The sequence below is a fragment of the Ambystoma mexicanum genome, chromosome 6q, assembly GCF_040938575.1.
Source record: "Ambystoma mexicanum isolate Mex_15411 chromosome 6q, UKY_AmexF1_1, whole genome shotgun sequence".
Classification (NCBI taxonomy): Eukaryota; Metazoa; Chordata; class Amphibia; order Caudata; family Ambystomatidae; genus Ambystoma; species Ambystoma mexicanum.
In genome coordinates, this window is record NC_090937.1 from 744,843,945 (window position 1) to 744,868,862 (window position 24,918).

Below are 24,918 nucleotides of genomic sequence, written 5' to 3' on the forward strand. Positions count from 1 at the left end.
TCCAAGTTGCCTACCCTCTGCACCAGGGCATGGATCTCTCGTTTGTGCGCGGTGCATTCCGCCACAGTCGGGCCCATCTCCTTCTCCAGGGTCTCTGTGCGCTCGGCCAGGGTTCGCACATCTTGCCTCAGGAGGTTCACATCCTCCTGTACCGCCCCGACCTGAAGTTCCATCGCAGTTTTCAGTTCGGCCACCGCAAGTTGGAGTTTGGTCTCCCATGTCGCCTTCAGATCAGCGATCGCTGCCAGGACCTCCTGGTTCGTTCCTCCTGCGGCCATCTCCTTGGGCTGGGCCTTCTCTTTGCTCCTGGTCCCCTCGGTGCCAGGCGATGTCTTGGCAAATTCGTCGAGCGTGGGCTGTTTATTCTTCGCCCTCAGGAGCTTGCTCGACATATCTTCGATCAGGAGCGTCCCTTCGATCTCGCTTAGGCCCCAGGCCTGGGGGCACTATGTCCCCCCGTCGCCACACAGTTTCGGCTACCTCCAGTCAGGCTTGCTCTCGCTGGATCGCGCTGAACGTGAACTGAGGGAATCGCCTCCAGAATCCCGGTCCCCGATCCTTTGTCCCAACATCAAGCGACGGCAGCCATTTTGTCTGCCGGCGAAGCTCCGGCCCCAAAACTTCACGCGGCTCCTGAGTACCCAAGCGCTGTACAATCCCGTATGAGAATGCATCCACATGTGCAGCCGAGCCTCGCATTTACAGTCATCACCGTCTATGCCACATCGTAGCGGCCGTTGCGCGGATTCAGCCGGATAATGTTCGGATCAGCGGGAGCTCCCGTTCAGGCACGTCCTTTCACATGGCGTCCAAGCCACGCCCCCCCTTCTGTTGTACAAAGCTTATGCCCATGGCCCTCCCAACAAAGTCTGCAGCATGCAGTCAGGACTGGAGTACTTGGCAGATAGCCTCCTTACAATCTCCTAATATATGAGGAAATTGCCTCTCATTTCACCCTCTGCGGTATGTTCTAAACGCGCTGATATAACTGCCCACAAGGTGTGGGTGTACTTGGCCAGGGCGCGTGTTGCGTTCATGGCTTTTAAGACCAGCCTGCCTGAAGCGAAGATCTTTTTTGATAAGGTGTCATACTTCTCGTCAGCCTTATCCAGGGTGTCGGAAACCTGAAGGTGTCTCACTTACAAGTCGCTGGGGATTTGCCATCCAGGTGGCTATCGCTATTGGATCCCATTCCTTTGGGTGGACCAGTAGGGGAGGATCACCTGGATGAGGGGTCTTTGGGGAGTAGAAGTGGGACACTGAAGGTTGAGACGTGGTGCCCCCTTCCTTGTAACACCTTTTCCCCATCCTACACTGTAGGATGTTTAAAAGCTGTACTCCCCCCCCCCCCTTTTTCCGAAACAAACACTTTCCTACAACATAACAAACAAGGGACTAACATCATAGCCGTTTACTTGACATGTCCCAACACACAGGTCAGCCCGAGTCAGGCAATTGACACTAACCATGCACAACTGATGGCCCTTTACCTTCCCCACAGGGATAAAAAGGCAGAACACGAAAGCACACGACGAGCAAGGCCGAACGCATGAGAAAACAGCTACACCAAACCAGCAGTTCAAACGGAGGAGAAACGCAGCGAGACCTGGAAGGACGATGAAGGGGGAACTGCCCTTTCCCTTTTCAACTCAGACCCGCAAAGCCTTCAAAAGGGAAATAAGACCGGGAGTTACAGCTGGCGTGTGGACGAACAGATGTCAACAGTGCACAGGGGCCTCCCGCATTGATAGCACATGAGGGGAGGTGTGCTGGCTACCGTGGTACCATCCTTGACTCCAGAGGCAAGACAGGCCAGCGGACCAAACACAATTGGTGAGTTAGAAGAAGCGGATAGTGAACTGAATCATATTGAGCCCAAGGTTGCAAGTGGCAACATTAGATGAACGCAAGAACTTGAGAAGAAAGAACTTTGTGTGTTTGAACTTTTGAAAAATCCCAGACAAGGGCCAGCTGCAGAGTGGACAGGCACCGCAGGAGTGCTCATTCGAAGGACTCTCGCTGGCCCCTTTGGTTTAGTGTTGAAAACTGCAAATACCAGAAGGCCCTAGGAAAGGGCAACGTGAGATGTCGGAGTGGACCTACAAAGTCACATCAAATCCTTTGTACAATCGAAAGCCTTTGACCCATGGCCGAGAGAAAGCTTAGTGAAGGGAACCCCACTTTCTGATAAGATTGTAAAGTGTGAAAGAAGACAAGTGTGAACCCGGCAGAGGGATGCCGAGCGAAAGCTAGGAGAAGGGACCCCACGCTTTCTGGTGAAATTGCGCAAATCGTGCACTGTGTCAAAAATGGCTATGTGAAGCCGACAGACGGATGCCAAGGGGAAAGCTACTGAGAGTGAATCCCGCATTGAGATAAAGCAGAGTGGCCGTAGTGGACCCGATGGAGGGAGGCCCGTGTTACAAAGAGGATCCAAGCCCTGCGAGGTCCTAACGGCGAAGAGCAATCGCCCAAAGGTGCAAGACCATCAAAGGAACTTTTGTTTGTTTGTTGTTTTCAACTAGCAGGCCTTCTAAAGCAAGAGACTTTGAGGAAAGAGACTTGGTCCTTGAAGGTTTTGCTATTGTTAAATAACCTTGTGAACCTTTTGCTGGAGAGGCCCAGGAGCGTGCTGTGCTCCGGAGTTCTGTCTTGTCCTGTGCTTGAAACATGGGAAGGGAGACCCAGGCATACCATCCTGACTTATTTTGAGAACACTTCTTTCTTTTCTGGTGAACATTATCCCACACTATTTTTGTAATTTAGTGGTAAGGATTGGCAATAGTTTTCTTTTTTAGTATAGGCCCTTATTATTTGACAAGACGCTACCAGGACTGCCTTATTTGATGGTTGTAGCTTTCTCCCATCTTAGCTTTGGGTTTAGTTTAGGCGTTTTTCTCACCCATTATCAAGTTCCATAAACACCCTTGAACTGTGATCACTTGCATCTGTCTTTACTGTTGCGATCATGAGTTCCTTAAAAGGGATAAGGAAGGGTATACGCTTGAGTTAGGACTAAATGTTGCTGCCCGGACCACCTAGCTCTCAGAACAGGGGTGTTTAAACGGGAAGCCTCGGTCAGAGGATGCCAGTTTGTACTTCCTTCCCTGTGTACTGCTGGCACGAAGCAGGGTCTTTTCCACAACTTGAACAAGGGTTCTTTAAGGGCAGCATGGAAAGGTAGGAAAGGTTCCACATGCGGCTCCTTGTCGAGGACATCAGTGAGATCATATTCAGTGATCTCTTTTGTGGAAGGGCCTCAACTTCAGGCATCAGTGACCTTAGCCACTATCTTTCAGTATGTAGCATTAGTGTGCTTGTTCAAACTTAACTGGAAAGGTGTTTAGACCACTTGCATCTTTCAGATTCATGGCTAACTCAATCTGCCTGGTCTCATCTCATCAGATCTCTGCCGGGGCTCGTGTCGAGGTCAATGGCTCAAAGCCAAATGGGATTGGGTCACTGCCTCATCGAAAATGCTTTGTAACTAACCCAAAAATTGTTTTCCAGACTGTGGGGTAAATCCTGATGTAGAGGATGCCTCAGCTGCCGGCGTCGAAGGGCCTTTCAAAATCAGTGCCGAGAAGACATCTAAAAGCACCACGGGCGTCGAGATCGTCAAAGGCTCTCGAGGTTTCATCAAGACCGAAGCCACCCCCGATGTCTTAGGCGAAGTGGCAAGGACAGGACCCAGAGACCCTACTGACTTTGTCGGGTCTAGTGGGTTCGAGGTACCCGCTTTCTCTCAGACTTCCATCATCTTTTCACAGTATTCCTCCCATTTTTCTAACAAAGTGGATTTGGAGGGGAAACAAACCCATTTTTCCAGTGAGGAGTCTGGTGATGACTATCTGTCTCCTCCGCCTCTTCTTTTTCAACGAAGAGGGTGACTAATGTCTGGATTTGCCCCTCGAAATAGATTTCTTTTTTTTTACCTTTACTTTGATTTGTCCAGTGACCTATCAACTATGAGCCTTTTCCCTCAGTGGGCAGCTTTGATGGGGTCGTGCTGGATGACTTCAATGTTGAATGCCCAAGAGCTAATTTCGATGACCCCTCCTTCAAGGCCTTCGGTGTCATCATTTGCCATGAACCGCAATTGGCAATGGTGATCGGTACAATGTCTTAACTTTAGCTAGGGGAGTTTAAAATTATCCGATTCATCACAAAAAAAACATGAAATTCAGCAGATGTGGAAGTTACGACAATGTTAACTAAAGTCCCCTCCATTGAAGTTGACTAGGATGTAATTCTTTATGTCATTCTTGATCCATGCTGTGATCTGATGGGCTGAGCATCGGGCGTAGACGGAGTTAAAATTGTCATCACTTCCCACATCTGCCCAATTTCATAGGTTTTGTTTCAATTAATCTTATCTTAACTAAAGCTTTTTTCTCTGAATTTAAAGGGTTTTGTTATGCTACATCTTCTCCAAGGCCCACTGGCGGTGGCCACTGTCCATGTTGCATTAATTATTATAAAAGGCTGAGACCCAATGGACATGGCCAGGGTCCCTGGCCTATGGCAGTTTCCAATATCCTAGTAACTAACCAGTTTCCACTAGCCAAGGCCACCACCAGGGAATAACCGATTAAAGGCCTGGGAGCAACCACACAGGAGCGAATGTAAATCCCTTCTACATACTACTTGAGCTATACGCGCGCAAATCCATATACCTTCCTCACCCCAGACCTTTGCATATCATGTGAGTTATGAGTCCATCTCCCAGTAACTTCTATTAGTCGAAGCCAATCCATGTCTAGGTCTTCACTCCAGGTATTTGCAGATCTATGTTTGGGAGGCAATCCCTCATCTGCTCTACGTATAATAGCTTAGTCCCTTATCAAACTTTAGACAGTGCCTGTTGTTCAATCCCCTTCCTTCTGTGGGGCTCCCTCCTTGCCACTAGAGGAGTTGATTGAAGCATTGCTCCAACCACTATAAGATTCCAGCTGAGCTCACATCTCTTTTAGGTGGCCAAAGAAGAATGTCTTCTCAAAGTACTTTTACTGTTGCTGGAAACAGAAGTGTTGTAACAACATCACAGGCAGCTTTCTTTTAACCTCCTCGATTATATTTTTTTTTTACACTATCAACTTTTGTTAAAACGCTTTTTAAATAAGCATTACACATTTTCATAGCCTTGTATAGAATTTTTCTGTGTCCGTAAAGCAACGCTGTCTGTTAGAGACACACTGAGGCTTTGAGTAGAGAATTAAAAAATAAACCGTTCTGAAGTGCTTTGTGTACTATGGACTAAAAGCACAGAAGTAGTTTGGTGGCCTCACACAAAGCTTTAGCAAGTTGAGTAATGTGAATAAATCAAAAGTTGACAAGACTTCTGAGATACTAATCGGAACACCCCTCAATTTCTAGATGTGAAGGCTGACAAATTTGCAAAGTTTGAAATCGCATTTGTAGATCTTTAGCTTGTAAGTGTATCATATAATTCATGTGATTAAAAACGAGTTTTTGACCTGATCTTTTGATCTTTGCTACTCTACCCTCTCCATCTCCCCTTAAAAAATTAATTACAATTTCCGTGAAGACATAATTTCCCATCCTTTCTTGGACCAAAAAAATCAATCACGCTCAACCCCATCTCCTCCCAGTATCTGCAAAACGTCGAGTTGAAATTCAATTTCAGATCTCTCACGCTTTCATGCAACTAGAGACAGTTCACTTCTTAATAAAATAAATCACTTTACTGATTGCCACAATGACCTCTTTGAATTAGGTAAATTCAAAGTGAAAAAATGTAATTATCCCACACACCACTGTATACTTCTACATCTGTAGAAAATGTCGGCTTTAAGTCTCGCTTCATTTTTCACTCTCAGCCAAAGTGCATCTGGTAATTGTTCACGAATGGATTCAGATGTTTCCTCTCAAAGCGAAGGTGGCTTAGTGCACCATTTTACTCATAACAATCTAGAGGTCTGCTTTGTGCTCCCAACTGCACCAAGCGATGCCCATCTCCTCGGTCTGATTAGTTTACCATTAAACAGCTGGGTGACATGTATGACAAATAGGTGCATTAGAGCATGTCATTTATTCCCGGGCCTTCTTACGAGCTTCCCTGGCTTTGACAGAACTCTATAGAGGACAAAGAGCCAGTTTTTACAATATTTCCTAAAAGTAAAGGGCAAAGAACCCATTTCCAAAACAATATGCATTGCCTGGTAATGCTAACATTTCCGACTGTGAAAATATGACCATGTCCACAAAACGCATCATAAAGTGACTGGAGAAAAAAGGTACTGAAAAATCGAGAGCCTCGCATGAACATTTATATATGCATACGCACTACACACGGATTTTATACTTCTCCAATAGATTGTGAATTTGTGAGAAAATAAATAATCTAATTGCACTTAAAGGGTGGAAACCAGCATAGAAAACGTTAATACTTAAAATCTTCCCGTTACTTAATCAAAATACCATAACGTACCCTACATTAGCAATCAAACAACTCATCACAGAGCAGAGAAGTCAAAAACTGCAGGCAAGGTTAATTAAAAACGAAATATACACTTGCTAAATGAAGACTGAACATGCAGATTTACACAGGGCAGCACTGACGTTTGAATCCATTCTAGGCGCAGAACGGCTAAGGAGATGGTAGGATGTTTGCATAATGGACTTCTTCCTTAAGAGCAGGTGGCTTACCACTGCGCAGAGGTAACAGCAAAAGGGCGTTCACTTCTGGAATTGCAGCACGTTCTGGGAATGTGTTCTCGATTTTACATGGTGGTTTGGAGGGCATGGCCACGAGAGTCATGTTTTCAATAAACATTCATCAGGCATCAGAGTGCTCTAAGTGATGGGTCATCTATTCTGTGGGTTTCTTCCGATACTCATCTGGCTGCAGCATGCTGGATGACTGAGGTTAGAGACCAGGCTAGAGGTAATTAAGGTAGTCTAACTATAGCTCATTTGACTTCTGGGAGGCAGAGGGTTATGGGGAAGTGATGACAAGTGATTTGACAACCCATCCAGTATCAAACAGACGCAAGTGTTACCCTCTAGATTTGGTGTTTTTGAAGCCTGGGATAAAAAGACTGTTCGAGATTTGGCAGTGGTGAGTGATGAGGGCACCACTGTTACAAATGGAGATGGATAGAAGATCTGTTTAAGAGTTGAGAGTTTCAGGAAGCACTTGGTCATCCATGTTTCAATTGAGGATAGATAGTCCAATTTGATGGAGATGTGTGAACAGGGCTACCTCGCAAGGAGGGGAAGCCATTGGGGACAGTAATTCTGTGGAAGAGCAAGACAGATGAATACAGATGGTAAGTGACCTTGCATAACTGTCCATAGCTTCTTGCAGATCACTTAGGAAATGATCCAGCCAAGTGGCAGTGAGAAGTTGGCTAGATAGGAAGTGAAGGATATTGGCTTTCTTGCTACACCCTAGAAGCAGCAGAGCAGGGCTATGTGAACCACTGTGTTTAATGCTCAACATACAGTAAGTAGAAATGGGTGAGCATCATCTACTTTTTCAGCTTTGAGATTATCCCTCAAAGATTTGAGTAGGACATCAGCTGTTCACATCACACTTTTTAAGAGCAGGTTTGCAGTAATTCTCCAATTGAAGGACTGTTGGGGATAAGGTATTAGCCTTTGAGAAGAGGTGTAGTGTCACACTGCGTCACTAGACAAAAAAAGTCACACCTTATAATGGTAATAAGTTCAAGAACGAGTAGGGCTATAGTGTTCAATTGCCATCACGTGTCCACCCAACAAGCCCTTCTTGAACAAAGCTTGAATCCTTTGGAGGGGACCTGTCCATATGTCATACAGCACTAAAGGCAATGGACAACCGTAAAATGCCCTACTTAGACCGAAATGCACCAGAAGAAAAGGGAATGAAAACCGATATTTCAACTGCAGGCAAGAACGAGGATCTGTAATATCTTGTTTAGGGTGGGTGGGGACTGTGCAGGGAAGAGTGCTTGTGATCGTGGAATGTGGAGTGTGGGATGGCTGCAGTGTTCGGGGGTTCCACAGAGTGCCTGTTCAGGCTGCCTCTGAATCCTGTCAGCAGCGTGGCATGGGGTGTCCTTTATATTCTCAATCTACAGTATTGGTCTTGTCTTCACTAACCTTCTTGCCATCTCTGCCCAGGACATTAGAGGAGCGTTTCGATACTTATTTAATTGCATCCAATCAATTTGCATAGCCACAAAAAAGCATTGGGAAAAGTGAACATGTCACATTTTAGTAGATTCAACATTAACAGTATATAAAATTACACAGTTCACAGTAAAGAGAACACGTTAATTTACTGGTTAAAAATAAACCTGCTCAACTAAAACTGCTGCGTCGGTAGACAATCATTACTTGTTAAACAGTCTCGCAACAATAGTGTTATGTTAAAATAAAACTAGGGAGCAAACTATATACGCTCAGATCTTGCTCCTTGTCACTGATAACAAGCCCACTAGAAACATAACAGCTCTTCACTAGTTCATTGTAAAAACCATCAATAGTAATCTCCAGAAGTAATTGTTCTTATAGCATTTTATTGACAATGTGAGCTATAGATTTTTCACACCTTCTATGATTCTTTCATTTGTATTCATGAAATGTCCATCAGCTCAGTCTAAATAAATTTGGCAATATGGCCACTAAAATGAAGAAATCGATAGAAAGAAACATTAATTTTGCATTATCCTTATTGTCAGGCAAGTAAACCAAGGAGGGTTTCTCAATGAAGGTCAAAGGTTTCCAAATGGGTCAGCATCCTTGACCTCCAGACCAATACTCTTCCCATTAAAAATGGCTACTTTCAAATTTAAAGGAGGGGAATTTAGAACCAGAGAGAAATTGTTTTTAGATACTGCCAAAAAGCTCAATATAAACATTCTTCTTTTTAATTAAAGCACAGCATGCTTGAAGAGTCTTTCAAATGCACGTCCATTTTAGAGACTATAAAATCAACTCTTGAAAGGTCGTTAGGGTTAACAGCGATATGGTCTAAGGCGACTGGCATCTTTGTAGTTTGCAAAGTAGTGGAAATGTCTTTGCCTGAAGGAATATAAAAATCTAGTGCTGAGAATGGGGTTTTCATCGTTCCCTTAATTGCTTCTCTTCCAAACCACTTGTACAAGAAAACAGAAGATAACGGCATATGCCTTTAACGGCAAAAAGTAATAAAGCGAACAGAGCACCTTTCAGTCGTTCTTTGCCAATGATATTTGAGTATGTTTAAACAGAGAATAACTTGACTGCCTGCTATTAGGTGTCCGTTAGAATAGCATGCAGTTGTATAAATTTTAACACCGACCAAGTGAAGGCCCATTCATTAAATGGTAAGTGCTATTAAGACTCATGTAAAACGAGAATTTAAACATCTCCGTTTTGGTCTACCAGTAGAAACAGGCGTTTCTCCTTGTAGCTTGCCGTTATCTGCTTGGGTTTGGAGACCGATCGTGACAATCTCAATTAATGACCCTTATGAAAAGACAATAGTGATGAGTATTCAAAGATCTGCAATGGTGAGTAGGACTTTCGCTCAGCAGAGGGCAGAAATGCATTTGGATTTAGAACTCTAGGTTTCACACTATTCTCTCTGCACAACTGTAAATAACAGTGAGGGAAGTCATTAAGTCAGACCACTACGACAGTCCCGTCCGTGAGAATGCGCCACACAAGCGTGCTTTACTTTCTCGGTTTTTATCTGTTATTCTACATGTGCAAGGAGAAGGATGGATCACTGCCCTGTTCAGTTGCACAGATGTTAGCGCCATTTATTGTGGTTGATGGCAATTTGCCTTTTTCTGGCACTGAAACATTCTGCAATGTCTCCTATTGCTCAGGAGCAGCTACGACCCAGTGCAATAGCGCTATGTAATGTTAAAGGACATTTATACCGCGAACTATCACCACCAGAGTGATCCTACACCACAAACGGAAGCACACATTAGCATTTCAAAACAGGAAGTCTCTTGCTTTTGTTCATAGTGGATGGCGGCTTGGAAATGTTTCTTACTAAGGCGCTGTGATATCCCTCATTGCCATGAAGAGGCTGCCCCAATTGGGAAAACTTACCTGCGAGCACAGAAGCATGACCAACTCCACAACAGAACTGCTGGATTTCATGCAAACAAGGCCTGGAGGAAATAAAGGCAGACGGTCAGATCTCAATTGGAAGGGATGGTCATAGCACTGCACACTGCAAAGCTGCATTTTTCTATTTTTGTAATGCAATTCTTAGAGGGCACAAAGGTAAACATTCCGCAGTGGTAAAATAAATACATTTATAATGCAATTAATAGTGCGTGTGTTGGCAAAAAGGCACCATTATCATTTTAGAAATGGAGATAAAAGCTACGTTGGTTTGAAAGAAAAACAGCAGAGGCGGGTTGTTTGTCCCTCGTGGCTTACTCACATGTACCTCATCCATAGTATCACACATTATTCATGTCATGACGAAAAAAACACAATTGCAACTTTAGATCGTTTTGCGTTTTATATTACTGGTGGAAATGTGCACAGCATATGCTGTATTGATCCGAAATATCTACATTTTGCTGCTTCAGAGCAATAGGGTCATTATATATGCAGAGAAGGGAAATGGCTCCATGACCTTTGCTTTCTCCGCTGCTCTTTCTGCCTTCAGCCCTCTAGCTATCAATCAAGTTTCCATTTTGTTTGGTGGCAGTAGACATCCCAAACACTCTTATTAGTGCTTTGACCCTTGGCCCGCACTAAACCTTAACAGAAGTGCAAGCAGTAACGCATTAGATATTTGCAATTGTTTTAATTTTAAACGGGATTTCGTTTTATTGAACATTTTAGCAGACACTTAACGTATGAAATACGTACGTGTGTTGAATGTGTTTGCATGTATGTGTGCAAAGTAATCAAAGGCAAGTGAATGTTGGGGTTAAAGAAGGGCTGTATTTCAGATGCATTAAAGTGCCTAAACAATGACCCTGCCACCCTCGTTTGAATTCAAATTTTACCACTGACGTTTAGTTAGACATAGTAAAATGTGAAAGAGGACAGCAAACACGTTGAAAAACACGAGCCCACCAGATGTGAAAAGATACCAAGTTTATTCAAAGAACCCACTCCTCCTTCCAGCACAGACCAAAGGACATTGGCTAGGAAACCGGTAAAACAAGCAAGGGACCAGGACATTGAGGCATAATGTTTATGCCAAAGGAGCAAGGAGATGGCATGGGAATCGAATGGAGCTAGGGCAACATTTTCTCCAGTTTGGTAGAAAGGAAGGAACGGGGCTAATACAAAAGTGTGGAGTCGAGTACAGACGGAAGGAAAAGTAGGACCCAATTTAAAAGAGAAATTACTTACCAGTAATGTTCTTTCTATGGATTCTTCTCCTGCAGATTCCTCAGCAGATATTCATTCCAGCGTCAGCTGCTCAGAAACTTTTTTGATGGGGGCATAGTATGACAATCGCCGATCGCTCTTGACTCGACCGTGCCACTCATCGGCTCTGGACAGGACGTCAGCCGCCATGTATACTATGCCCCCGTACCTCAGTTCCTCATCTTTTTACCATCCAGCTCAGCAGTCGCGGAGGAAGAATCCTCAAGGTTCGTGCTGAAAATAGCCAAAAAATTACCCGACGGCATTAGAACAGCAAGGCATCAAACTGTGCCAGACACATCTAGTCATAACCACGTCACAGTAGACTAGGAAAACCATATACAGACTGCAGACCACTTTCATAGCAGGGTTGGATGGGAGGGTGATGAGGAATCTGCAGGAGAAAAATTCATAGAAAGAACATTACTGGTAAATAATTGCTCCTTCAATGGATTGCATTCTCCCGCAGATTCCTAATCAGATAGGCTCCCAAAGCAGTACAGAGAGCAGAGGCGGGATGAAAGCCCTTAAAGAAGCTCTACGAAACCGCTCTGCCGAATCGAGCATCTGAATCACATGCTACATCCAGGTAGTAATACTTGGTGAACGTGTAGTGCGACAGCCACGTTGTTGCTCGACATATTTACCTTACTGGTACACCCCTCTACAATGCAGAGAATGCTGCCAAATCCTAGTGGAATGTGCCCTGATGCCTGGTGGCAGATCTTTACCTGCGCTGTGATAACATTCTGCAATGCACAGAATTATACGAGAGATGAACAAGTTACTCTCTTACCTGGTAACGTTCTTTCGATGTGATGGCCCGACGACGTATTCCATATCTTTGACAGTAATCACAACAGCTATGCTGCTTCGGAAAATTTTCGGCGTCTGCGTCCTACGTAGATGACGTCGATGCGCCGTCCTGAGGACCTCCTCCGACGGCCGACGTCACCCAATGTGATAAGTAGGACGCACGACGCCCGTAGCCTCAGTTGTAGTTTTTTCCCCCAGAACGTGTGCCACCAGTCTCCTGCCAGTCAGACACACAAGGCCTTGCGGAAACGTAAGCTGCAATCGCATAAAAAATTCTGCAGCGGGGAAGGTAGGGAGGGAGCGATATGGAATAAGTCGTCGGACCAGCCCATCAAAAGAACGTTACCAGGTAAGAGAGTAACTTGTTCTTCGAGGGGATTGGGTCGTCCGACGTATTCCATATCTTTGACAGACTCCCAAAGCAGTATCAAAGCAAGTAGGTGGGAAAAGAATTTAGAACACAAATTTAGCATGCCCAATCGAATTGCGGAATAAAGGACTGCCTTGTCAAAGGCCAGATCCTGTCCTTGGATGGAATCGAGGGAGTAGTGACGTACAAAAGTATGTACAGAAGCCCAGGTGGCTGCATCACAGATGTTACGAATAGGAACACCCCTCTGTAGGGCAGTAGATGCAGCCATACCCCTGGTAGAATGGGCCCGCAAGCCAGCGGGTCCTTACCCGCCAAGCGGTAACACTCGGAGATAGCCAAAATAATCCAACGAAACAAAGTCTGTTTCGTCACAGCTTGTCCCAAACGCTTTCCAGCGTAACCAATGAAGAGTTGATCGTCCACTCTGACCCGGGACATGCGTGAAATATAAAAGCTCAACGCTCTCCTAGGATCAAGCCTAAGGAGCCTCTCCTCTTCCTTACCAGGATGCGGAGGAGGATAGAATGCCGGAAGAACAACATTCTGGCCCAAATGAAATTCCAAAACCACCTTCGGAAGAAAGAAAGGACGAACCCGAAGGACAACCCTGTCCTTATGAAACACAGTGCAGGGTGGCTTAACTGAAAGTGCCTGTAACTCACTCAGCGAGCGGAAGTAACCGCAACCAAAAACACAGTTTTAAGAGTTAACCGTCTCAAAGGGCAAGAATGCAAAGGCTCAAACGGAGCACCCATAAGAAATTTAAGAACAAGGTTCAAATCCCAACTGGGCACCAGAAAAGGTGACACAGGGAACACATTAGTGAGCCCTTTCAAAAACTGAGAAATTAAAGGAATCTTAAAATAGGAACATTCTTCAGACGAGCGCTTAAATATGGACAGCGCCGCCAGGTAACCTTTAATGGTACCCACTTGCAAGCCCCAGTGGGCCAAAGAAAGCAAAAAAGACAGAACCATGGGAATGTCACATTCAAAAGGATCCACATTCTTAACTCTGCAGCAGTCGCAGAATTTACGCCAACGGCAACGGTACAGAGACTTTGTTGACGGCCGTCTGGCCAAGAGCAACACCTCCAACACGTCTTCAGGGAGGTCCCAATCCTTATACCTCAACCTTTCAGAAGCCAAGCGTGAAGGTTGAGGGATCTGATCTCTGGATGGAGAACCTGACCCCCCTCCCGTGAGAGCAGATCGTCTCGGTAGGGAAGACGACATGGAGGGCAGATGGACAAGTCAAGAAGGTCCGGGTACCACGTCCTCTGGGCCCACGACGGAGCAATGAGGATCATCCGGAAACCAAACCTCCATAACCTCTGCAGTACTTGCGGGATGACGGGTACTGGAGGAAATGCGTACAGCAGTGGGAATGACCACTCCACCACGAACGCGTCTCCTAAGGCTCCTTCTGGAGGAAATTCCCGCGAGTAGAACCTTTCGCACTTCTGGTTGACATTGGAGGCAAAGAGATCCACTTGAGGGGTCCCCCAAAGGGCGAATATCTCCAGGAGAATCTCCTGAGCCTGCTCCCACTCGTGAGAGATCGTGCTCTGCCTGCTCAGAGGGGCCGCCGTTTCGTCTCCAGCCAGATGAACAGCCGAGATTGAAACTTCCTGCTGGATGGCCCAGAACTCGAGCTGCATCGCCTCCCTGCACAGAGGAAGTGACCCTGCCCCCCCCCCTTTGTTGAGGTAGTGCATGGCCACTGTGTTGTCCGTCAAGATCAGGACACTCTTTCCTCGCACAGTCGGCAGAAAAGCCTTTAGGGCTTGCCTGACGGGCCTCAGCACCAACAGACTGATATGGAGTCTGGACTCCGACGGAGACCAACGGCCGCTGACTGTCAACTCGTTGGCATGAGCTCCCCATCCCGCGAGGGATGCGTCCGTCACGATCGTCACCTCCGGCCAGGGAAGCCAAAACGGAGCACCCTTCATCAGACTGCCTTCGACGGCCCACCACAGAAGGTCCTGGGCGACCGAGGGCGGCACCTGAACAGGGTCCGACATCCTGCCGGAAGATTGCGACCACTGCATCTTGAGTGCCCACTGCAAAGATCACATCCGCAGACGAGCCTCTTGCACCAGAAGAATGCAGGATGCCATGAGGCCGAGCAACCTCAAGAACTCGAACGCTGGGAGCGTCTGGGCAAGTTGAAACTTGTGCACCATCTGCTGAATGTGAAGAGCCCTCACCTGGGGAGGGAAACACAGCCCCAGGGATGTGTCGAGCACTGCTCCGATGTACTGGAGCCGCTGTGTTGGCGTCAAATGGGACTTCTTTAAATTGAGGGAGAAGCCCAGCTTGTGAAGGGAGTGGCAGGTGACGGACAGATGATCCAGGACTTGCTCGGGAGAGCTCCCCCTGATCAACCAATCGTCCAGGTAGGGGTAGACATGAATCCTCCCTTTCCTGAGATGCGCTGCCACCACCACCATGAGCTTGGTGAAAACCCTCGGGGCGCAGGTCAATCCGAACGGCAGGACCCGAAACTGAAAGTGCGAGTCGCCAACCGCGAACCTCAGGTTGAAGGGCCTGGAAGACTTGAGAGAGAGTGACCATCTTGAACTTGTCCTTCCGTAGGAGTTTGTTCAAACCGCGCAAGTCCATGATGGGTTTCAATCCCCAGTCTTTCTTCGAAATAAAAAAAATAAGGGGAATACCATTCCTTGTTCCTCTCCACTACAGGCACCAGTTCTATGGCGCCTTTCTCCAGCAGGGCTTGAATTTCCTGCGCAAGGAGCGGATCCGGACTCTTCAAAGAGAGGTTCCCAGGTGGATTGTCGTGAGGCCTCTGCCGAAAAAGGAAGACACTAGCCGTGGGTTATGATCTCCAGAACCCACACATCTGAAGTAATGGCACTCCACTCTACAAGATGCTGCGCCAGCCTTCCCGCAACCGGCGAACCATGGGACATGGCCTCATGACTGAGTGGTAGCGGCTGCGGCGTTGCCTGAGGGCAAAGAGGCAACTGCACGAGCGGCTTTGGCACCTCGAGTACCTTGTTTTCCACCTCTGGTACTCCTACGGTGGCCTCTTTGACTGACAGCTCCTCTCACTTTACAGAAGGATGAGTAATAACGAAAGGAACCTCCCCTCCATTGTTGTCCCCTAGGACGAAAAGGCGGAGGTTGTCGAACTGCAGCGCCCAACGATTTCGCTGCAGCTTTGGAGGTCTGCAACCTCTCAAGGCTCTCGTCAGCCTTGCTGCCAAAAAGATGTTCACCGTCAAAGGGCATGTTGAGGAGCCGGGACTGTACATCACGAGCAAACCCCGACTTCCACAACCACGCAAACCTGCGTATTACGGTGCTCGCCGCCATGGACCGGCTGACACAATCTCCCATGTCCAAACCCGACTGAACGGCCTCACACATGGCATCCTTGCCATCCTGGACCATAGCAAGCAAACCATCCCGTTTGTCCCCTTCGGGAATATGTTCAGCCGCTAATGCAACACAGTTCCACAGAGTGTGTGTGTGAAATGAGACAAGGCACATACGGAGTTGGCCGCCTGAAGCGCCATACCCCCTGAAGAAAACACTTTCTTCGCACAGCCATCAAAACGTTTGTCGTCCCTATCCGGAGGGATGGTAGGATACGATGCCTGCTTTGCCGGGGCCGTAGCCGCCTGCACCACCAAACTCTCTGTAGTTGGGTGCCTGGACAAGAAGCAGGGGCCGCTACTGGCTGGACGGTATTTTTGCGACAAAGACTTGCCCACTGCCGGGAGACTCTCCGGAGCAGTCCAAGCCGCTGCCACCCTTCTCTGCAGAGCCATATGAAACGGCAGTACCGGGTCAGTGGGGGGACCAAGATCGAGGATGTCCGTAAGATCACCCTGAACAAACTCCCCTGGGGGAGCCGACCATCCCAAGTACTCGGTGACCCGAGACATAAGGCGCCGGTACGAAGAATTGGCATGAGTGCCAGGCTGAGGCCTACAAAACTCCACCTCCGGAGAGGTGACCACTCCACTGGCATCATGCAGTGACTGCTTCAGGTCTTCAAATTGGCTATGGCCCGAGAGAAGCTCATCTGGCACCCTATCCGGAACCAAGCCCTCATCAGAGCCCTCATCAACCTCTGAAATGTACTCCAGGCAGTGAGAGGAAGGCACCTGGGGACCAAAGCTATGCCTGACCTTAGCCAGAGCCTTTCTAGGGGCTTCCCCCGTGCCACGGGGCACCTCCCACACCACCGCCTCGAAAGGCGGAGAGGGCGCCGAACGAATCGGCGTCGATGGCGAGTGAATCGGCGTCAACATCAGCCGCAGCGCCGCCAGCATCAACGGCGTCGACACAGGCCTCGAAGCCAGAGCTCCGAGCGTGTCCTTTGACGACCTAGGGGCCGACAGCGTCGACAACCCCCTCGAAGGCGGAGCCTCGAGAGAGACCGTCGACGACCTTGGCGCCACAGGCGTCAACGTCTTCCTCGAAGACTGCACAGGATCACGCGGTCTCGAGCGTGTCAAGGACCGGGACATGGAACAGGCATGGCGAGAACGGTTAGCCTTGTCCGAGCGGGACAGCTCCCGCGAACCGTGCCGACCACCCGAGCCCGAAGGCGTGCGAGCGATGTCTCTCAACTGATCACGACCGACCCCACTCGGAGGCGCGGACGAACCGGTGCCCTGCAATTCGAGAATCGCTAACATCATCTTCCCGAAGGAAGCCCATTCCTCCGGTGTCGCTTGCATGGTGGGATAAGCGATCCGCCGACGGGCGGAGTCCTCAGGAGAGGACGGGGAAGGCGACTGATGCCGGCGCTTCCGGGAATGTCTCGAAGAGGCAGAGGAGTGGCGAGACTGACTCCTGGAAGGAGACCCACTGGACCTCCGACGATGACGCGGAGAGTCGCCTCTCGATTCATCCGTTGAAAGCCCCGCAGACCTCGACTTCCGGGGCTTAGACACCCTACCTACCGACAACTTCTTGCGCTCCCGCAAGGCCTTGGCCGTGAGCGACTGGCAGTTGACACAGTCGTCCGTGTCGTGGGCCTCCCCGAGACAACAGAGGAAGGCGTTGTGCAAGTCCGTTATCGACATCTTGGACCCACAGTCCCCGCATTTCTTGAAGCCCGGACTCGGGGTTGAAGACGAAATAGACATCGTCACGAACAGGCTTTTTCACAAAACCGAACAGGTTCAAAGAACCGAGAAGATTACAACAGAAACTCCAAAGAGTCGAGGCGTACCGAGATTCACGAAGCGAACATGTTCGCAGAAAAAACAGAACTGAGGCTACGGGCGTCGTGCGTCCTACTTATCACATCGGGTGACGTCGGCCGTTAGAGGAGGTCCTCGCGGACGGCGCATCGACGTCATCGACGTAGGACGCAGAACATTTTCCGAAGCAGCACAGCTGTGGTGATTACTGTCAAAGATATGGAATACGTCGGAGGACCCAATCCCCTCAAATGTCTGTTTTGACACAGCCAGAGCCTTCTTGAAAAGCCACAAAGAGTTGGTCATCACGCCTGAATTCCGCAGACCTAGCCACATACAAATGGAGAGCCCTCTTAGAGTCCAGTCTGTGTAGACTCTCCTGATCTTTAGAAGGATGAGGGGGAGAATAAAAACGGGAAAATCAATGCTCTGGGACACGTAAACGTCAGACCACTTTAGGTAGGAATTTAGGACACACCTTAAGTGAAGCTTTCTCCTTGAAGAATCACAGAAAATGCGGCTTGCAGGATAACGCCTGCAGTTAACTCACACATCTTGCTGACTTGATTGCCACCAGGAAAGCTGTCTTTTCAGGGTAAGTAGCCTCATAGGACATGAATGCATAGGCTCAAACAGAGCAGCCATCAAGAAGATCAAAACTGTGTTTAGGTTCCGGTTTGGAACAGCAACAGGGTAGGCAGAATCCTATTCACAAGGCCCTTCAGGAATTGGGCAATAACAGTAATTGTGAAGAAGGATCCCTGATCCGGTGACCTCTAAAAAACAGGCAAAGCCGCCAAGTAGCCTTTGACTGTACCCATCTGAAGGCCTACAGAGGCCAGTGACAAAATTACCTCCATCATTGAAGTGGTGAGGCAAGCAATGGGGTCTTATCCTGTGTTCCCTGCACCACGTCCTGAATCTTCTCCATCTGCACGTGTAGAGATCTCTTGTATACGGACTGCGTGCAGCCAGTAGCACCTCAAGTACCTCTTCTGAGAGGTCCCTGTCATCATACCTCATCCTCTCAAAAGCCATGCATGTGTGTTGAGGGATTCTGGGTTCAGGTGAAGTACCCTGACCTTCTGACTGGGATAAGGAGGTCTGGCTGTTGAGGCAGCCAGAGGTGGGCAGATGGTCAAGTCAGCCAGAGATGAGCAGATGGTCAAGTCCAGGAGTTAAGAGTAACATGTTCTCCACACCCAATCCCGGGCGATCAAGATCATAGTTGTTCGAAAAAAAACATCTCAAGAACCCACAAGATGACAGGTATTGGAGGGAAGGCATAGTGGAGGTCGAAGACCCACTCCACCAAGAATGCGTCCCCTAGAATACCTTTGGCTGGGAATTTCCTGAAGCCAAACTGTCTGTACGTCCTGTGGGACTTCGTGGCAAAGAGATCTACTTTCGAGGTATCCCACTGAGCAAAGATCTCCTTGATAACTTCTTGGCATACTGCCCACGCGTGTGAGACCATGATCTGCCTGTTGAGAGTCCGCAGCCTATTCAACGTTCCTGCTAGATGGACAGCTGAAGCAGAGATTTGGTTCTCTAGCAATCAGAGCCATAGTTACAGAGCCTCCTTGCACAGGGGCAGAGACCTAACACCCCCCTGTTTTTTGAGGTAGTGCATGGCCACTGTGTTGTCCTTCAGAACAAGGACACGTTTCCCCTTGAGGGAGGGCACAAAGACCATCAGGGCCAAACTGATTGCTTGCAACTCCAGCCTGTTAATCTGCCACCAGCATACCATTGTTTACCAAAGGCCGCTCAGCTGCAGGTCAAGTCCCCGCAGTGAACGCCCCACCCCTTCAACGATGCATCTGTGACCACTTGGGCCTGGGGCCACAGAGGCCAAAAGGAGTCCCCTGTTGATTCATGTTTTCCCTGCTGGACCACCAAGCTAGATCATTGGCTACTGACTTCATCAACTTGAGAATGTCCTTCGTGGCATCAAAGCACTGGGACCACTGATCCCTCAACAGCCATTGCAGAGGCCCCATGCACAGCCTTGCCTCCGGTAGCAGAAACATGCAGGAAGCCTCAGAGGCAGAGGAAGGACGCAGTTGATAGACTATTGTGCTCTGTAGTGACTCTTTATTAAGGTGCGGGGGGGCCTTCCCCCACCTATGTGTCCAGGACTGCTCCGATGAACTGGAGCTCTTGCGTTGGTGTGACGTGGAACTTTTCGAAATTTAGGGAAAAGTACAACCTGTGAAGCAGCGAGCAAGTTTCCTCGAGCTGTGCCGATACTTGCTGCAGTGACTGGATCAGTCAAGCCGTTCAGGTACGGGAATAAGTGAACACCAGATCTCCTGAGGTGTACCGCCACCACTGCCATCAGCTTGGTGAAAACCGTGGAGGTTAAGCCATTAAGCCAAAGGGGAGCACTTGGAATTGATAATGAATGTCCTCAGTGACAAATCTCAGGAAAAGCCTGTTCATCCGATGGATTAGCACATGAAAATAAGCGTTCTGAAGATACATCGACACCGACCAGTCCTGAAGCTGCAGAGCCTGGAGAATTTCTTTCAACGCCACCATCTTGAACTTAACTTTCCTCAGAACTGGTTCAAGGCCCTGAAGTCCAAAATGGGACGAAGTCCTCCTCCTTTCTTGGGTGCCAGAAAATCACAGGAATACCAGCCCAATCCTCTCTACTCTGGTGGTACCTCTTCCACAGCACCCTCCAATAACAGGGGTCTCCATTCTTCCTGGAGCTCATGTTCCAGTTGTTGCTGAAGGGGGGTGGTCTGTCTGGTAGTTTGCTTAAAAATAATAGACAGTACCGCCATTCAATGAATTGTGATGCCCAGGCATCAGACGTTACCCTCCTTCCACTGAAGCGAGTGCTCGGAAATTCTCCATCCAACCAGGGAAACATGTGGGGAGAACTCAAAGCGGCTTTGCAGGTGCCGACGCCCCTGCCACAGCTGCCGCTGTCTGCTGGCCCCTAGAGGCCCCTGTGCCCTCTCCGGGATGCAAGAAACAACTCTGCCCTTGCCTGGCTTGCGTGAGCTGTGCTCTGTTCGCAAATGGAATGTACCATCTATGGCCTCTTGCCCTAGAGGAGAAGCCGAAAGATTGTTTAGTAGGTTGCTGCTCAGCTAAGTCCAGAGACAGGGCAGCTTACTTAGAATCTCTGAATTTGTACAAGGATTCATCAGCCTTTGGGACAAACAGCTGCTCGCTGTTGAAAACTATGTCCAACAGATCCGAGAAGCCTGAACTGTGCAGGTAGGCTGACCTTCAAAGCACAGTGGATGAACCCATTGCCCGGCCACACAATCCAGGGAGTGTCCAGGCCCGACTGCAGCGCTTGGCAAGCTACCTCTTTGCAGTCAATGATCGGCAGAAACCCATCCCTCATTTCACCAGCTGGTATGTGCTCTGTTGCCTCCACTATAAGTCTCCACAGCTTGTGGAAGTACTTCATGAAAGCACAGGATGCATTTGCTGCCTTCAGGGCCATGCTGCCAGAGGCGAAAATCTTTAGCTAGGGCATCAGTTTCCTTAGATTCCCTATCTGTCGGAAATTGGAGGTAGACGTGGCTGGTCCAGAGCTTACCGAAGCAGATAGCACCACTAGGCCTGCTGGCATTGGGTGAGAAGATAGGAAGGGCAAATCCCCCCCCCCTTGCTGGCTTTTATTTTTTGGTAAGCTTTGAACCCACAGCTGGAATGGAGCAAGGTCTCAACCACAGAGTGGATGTGGATATGCGGTCTGAAATGGCAGCATTAAAGGGTAATGCTCTCTCCGTTTGTGGGCCCTTGTCAAGGATGTCTGTGAGGTTATAGGCTGATAGGGGCTTCGCAAGGGCACCCAGACACAAGGCCTCAACCACCTTTGGTACTGTGCATTAGGGTGTCCATAAGGAGCGGCTTGCTGCATGGTAAGGTCAGGAGACTTGTCCAACCCACTTGCTTCGTGAAGCCCTTCAGCAAGGGCAACCAAGTCACTCGGCCAGTAAAATAGTCACCTCCCACAAACACTCAGGCCCATACGCTCAAGACCAAATGGCACCTGGTCCCCTTCGTCATCGAACACTGACCGCATTGTATTGAAAAACAGTCAGCAAGAATCAGGGATTAAGGAATGATCAGTGTCAGTCCCGACATCAATGGTGTTTTTCCCACCAGGCCTTACGGAGCCAGTAATTCGGCAACTCTCAGCGCCATGACCGATTTCTCAGACTTGGTCGACCACCAATGTGTCGGATCCGACTTGGCAACCTTGGCACCGGATCCTCCGGGCACGAAGGCCCTGGGGGCCTGCAGCATCGAGAATGGAGTTATACCAGCTGTGGCCATCTTAAACATTTGGAGCATTTGCTCCTTGAAAGCCTCCCACTCTGCCTGCCACTCACCCAGATTCAGACAGGTCTTACTGCAATCTTACCAAGAATTTGAGTCATGTCTGCGTCAATGGTGTTGCTTCTTCTTATGGGAGGACGAGGACGATGAATGGCTTTGAGAGTGCAACCGTTTCTTCACATTCTTATGATGCCTGTCCTCGGTCAGGAATGGGACCCTCGGTGTATTGGCCCAACGACCTGGTGGGCGAATTAGCTAGGGATTTAGACTGAGACCGTCTGAGTGCAATTTAGCCGATCGCTCGCTCAACGACTTGGGATTCATTTGTTGACATGAGCCACACTCCTTGATATCGTGATCTTTATTGCATAACCACACGAAGATACCATGCAGGTTGGTGATAGACATCTTGTAGTTGCAGCCTTAGCAACCCTTGAATCCGAGAAACGTTCTGAATAGCAGCATGCTGACTGAGGTAAGGGGGTTTAGTGACGTAATGTGTGGCGGCCAAAGACGCAGCCAGAGTCTACGAGTGGCATGGTCGAGGAAAGACGGATCGACCGTTGAATCAAGTCGTACTACACCCCCTGTCGAAAATGTTTCAGAGCAGCCGACGCTGGAATGGTGAATGCAATCCATTGTAAAAAGATAACCGTAAGCAACCATAGCATTACCAGCTCGTCGTCCTTCCTTGCTGGGGCCCTGAGCCTGAGGGCATACCAAGCAGTGCCAGTCTTGAACCTACACACCTCAGAATCCCAGCAAGAGAGTTAATTAGCAGCCATGACTCAAATTCCAAATGGTGGATTTACAACCCTGTTTCAAAAGCAAGTGAACTGTGTCACCAGCAGTTTCGCACAAATTCAGTTAAATAACACGCCACCACGACCTCGATGAATGTATCGCATGCAAACCTCTGAGGCACACGTTTGCAATTGCACAAAACCCCCCAAAATAAGGAGAGAAATGAGTCAGGATCTGTAAAGAAGCAATAATAGCAGAGCTGGTGCAGCAGTACCAGCAAGCTGCTAGGCTCCCCTTTTTCCCCATCGGACCCCTAATCACTCCACAAGCTAGCTGCGGTTAAGGATTCATCGGCCCTAGATACAGTGGGCACACACACACAAACACAAACTCGCTGCACCCATGTTTAGCACATCAACATCACTTGGTGAAGCAGGTAAGCCCAAAACTCACAACATCCCTGGCTTCAGTAACACTCTTGCACACCATATCCTTAGCAGTGGGCTCCAAAAAAGCATACGTCCTGGATTTTGACACAGTTGGTGTCAATATCCACCAATTCCATACAACAGCTAAGCCTAGACATGCACATCACAATGTAGTCTGGAAAGGGTATGCTGATCAAAGCCTGGTAGGCTTCCCTTGATCAGGACTTCTATTCAGAATTACAGCATTCTTGTGTTGTACAACTTATCTTTATCTGCCCTGGACTTTGTCTTGCAACAACTTAATATTCCTTTGAAACCATTCCACAATGTCACATCTTGACATACAATCAGATTCTCTCAAACCAAACAAATGCCTGTTTGCCACTCAGGACACATTGTGTGCCTGGCCCCCTTCATTCCCCACGAGTTCAAAGGGAGTAAGAACATTAGCAATATCGTAATTGAGACTATGATTCTAGGTGACCTCCTAAATAGAATTAACCACATCCCTATGCTCAGCCACTGGCAACTGTACACATTCCTTGATGTCTATCACATCTTTCTATTTGGCAGTTAGACTGTTCAGCATATATGGAAATTCTGCGGGGCCTAATAGCACATCTGTGTAGCAATTGCTGCATGCTTCCTGATACAAACTAAACTCATTATAAATCATTAGACCCCAGGAATCATCCTCCCATGAATATGTTGCTTAAGAAGCCGATGTAGTACTTGGTGATGGAAAACGACCTCCACCCATATCCACTTAGCTGTTAGGAAAATGGCAATTACTTTGGTTCAAGGATATGCAGAGAGTGAATGGAATCTAGGTTTCTGCATTCCCAGACAGTTGCTGGCACATCCACAGCAACCATCAAAGTTTGGTTGGCTTGGTGGAATTTTTCAACTGACAAGCAAAACCCAGACAAACTCCTCCAGCTCTCTGTCCAGCTGTAGCCAACAGTAGTTGTTTCTGATGTTGCATTTGGTCACAGTAAATCCTAGATGGCACGAATGAACAAACTAGTACCTCTGGTAATGTTTTTTCTGATGGATGTTTCTCCCACCGATTCCTCATCTAGGGGGTGCCGTGCAGCTCTGGTGTGGAGGTTCCTCAGCGCTCTTCGCAGCAGAGTGCAGAGCAACATTGGTACATACAGCTCACACTGTGCCACGTGCCCTCCGTTACTTGTTTTTACCCTGTGCTCAGTCACGTTGGGGGGCATCAGGGGGAAATCACAAATTAGATGAAGTGCCTTTCAGCATTGAAAGAGACAGCACAGGAGCTAGCTTCCCGACTGTGGGAGGAACATACATCAGAAAGAACATTACCACAGATGAGTAATGTGTTCTTCTAAGGACTGTGTCCTCCCACGGATTCCTCATCTTAGAACGACTCCCATAGTGGTACCTAAATGCAGTAGGCGGAAACCCTGCTAGAGTTAGATGAGAACTTGCTTCAGAATTGCTGTATCAAAGCAGGCATCCTGACCTGACAGGGTGTGCAGGCAATAGTGTTTCACAAACATATGGATAGAAATTCGGGGGAAATTCCCACAAGCAGAGTAGTTTGCACTTCCTGTCGGAACTGGATGCAAACAGGTTCACTTGAGAGCTTCCTCAAAGGGAGAATATTTCCTCAAGGACCTCCTTTCACTGCTCCCATTTGTGGGAAGACTGAGTCCTGCATGATCTCCACCCTTGCCAAGTTAACTGCC

At 48.2% G+C, this 24,918-nt stretch overlaps 1 protein-coding gene across 3 annotated transcripts in view; it reads right to left on the reverse strand.

Annotated features, from left to right (window-relative positions):
• The window catches only part of LRBA (LPS responsive beige-like anchor protein), a 3,444,508-nt gene that overhangs the window by 1,770,820 nt on the left and 1,648,770 nt on the right, over nucleotides 1-24,918 (reverse strand). For all 3 annotated transcript variants that reach the window (XM_069631262.1, XM_069631261.1, XM_069631263.1), the window contains exon 34: nucleotides 10,054-10,115. In XM_069631262.1, coding sequence (XP_069487363.1) covers nucleotides 10,054-10,115 — 62 coding nt within the window. The remainder of the gene's footprint in view (nucleotides 1-10,053; nucleotides 10,116-24,918) is intronic.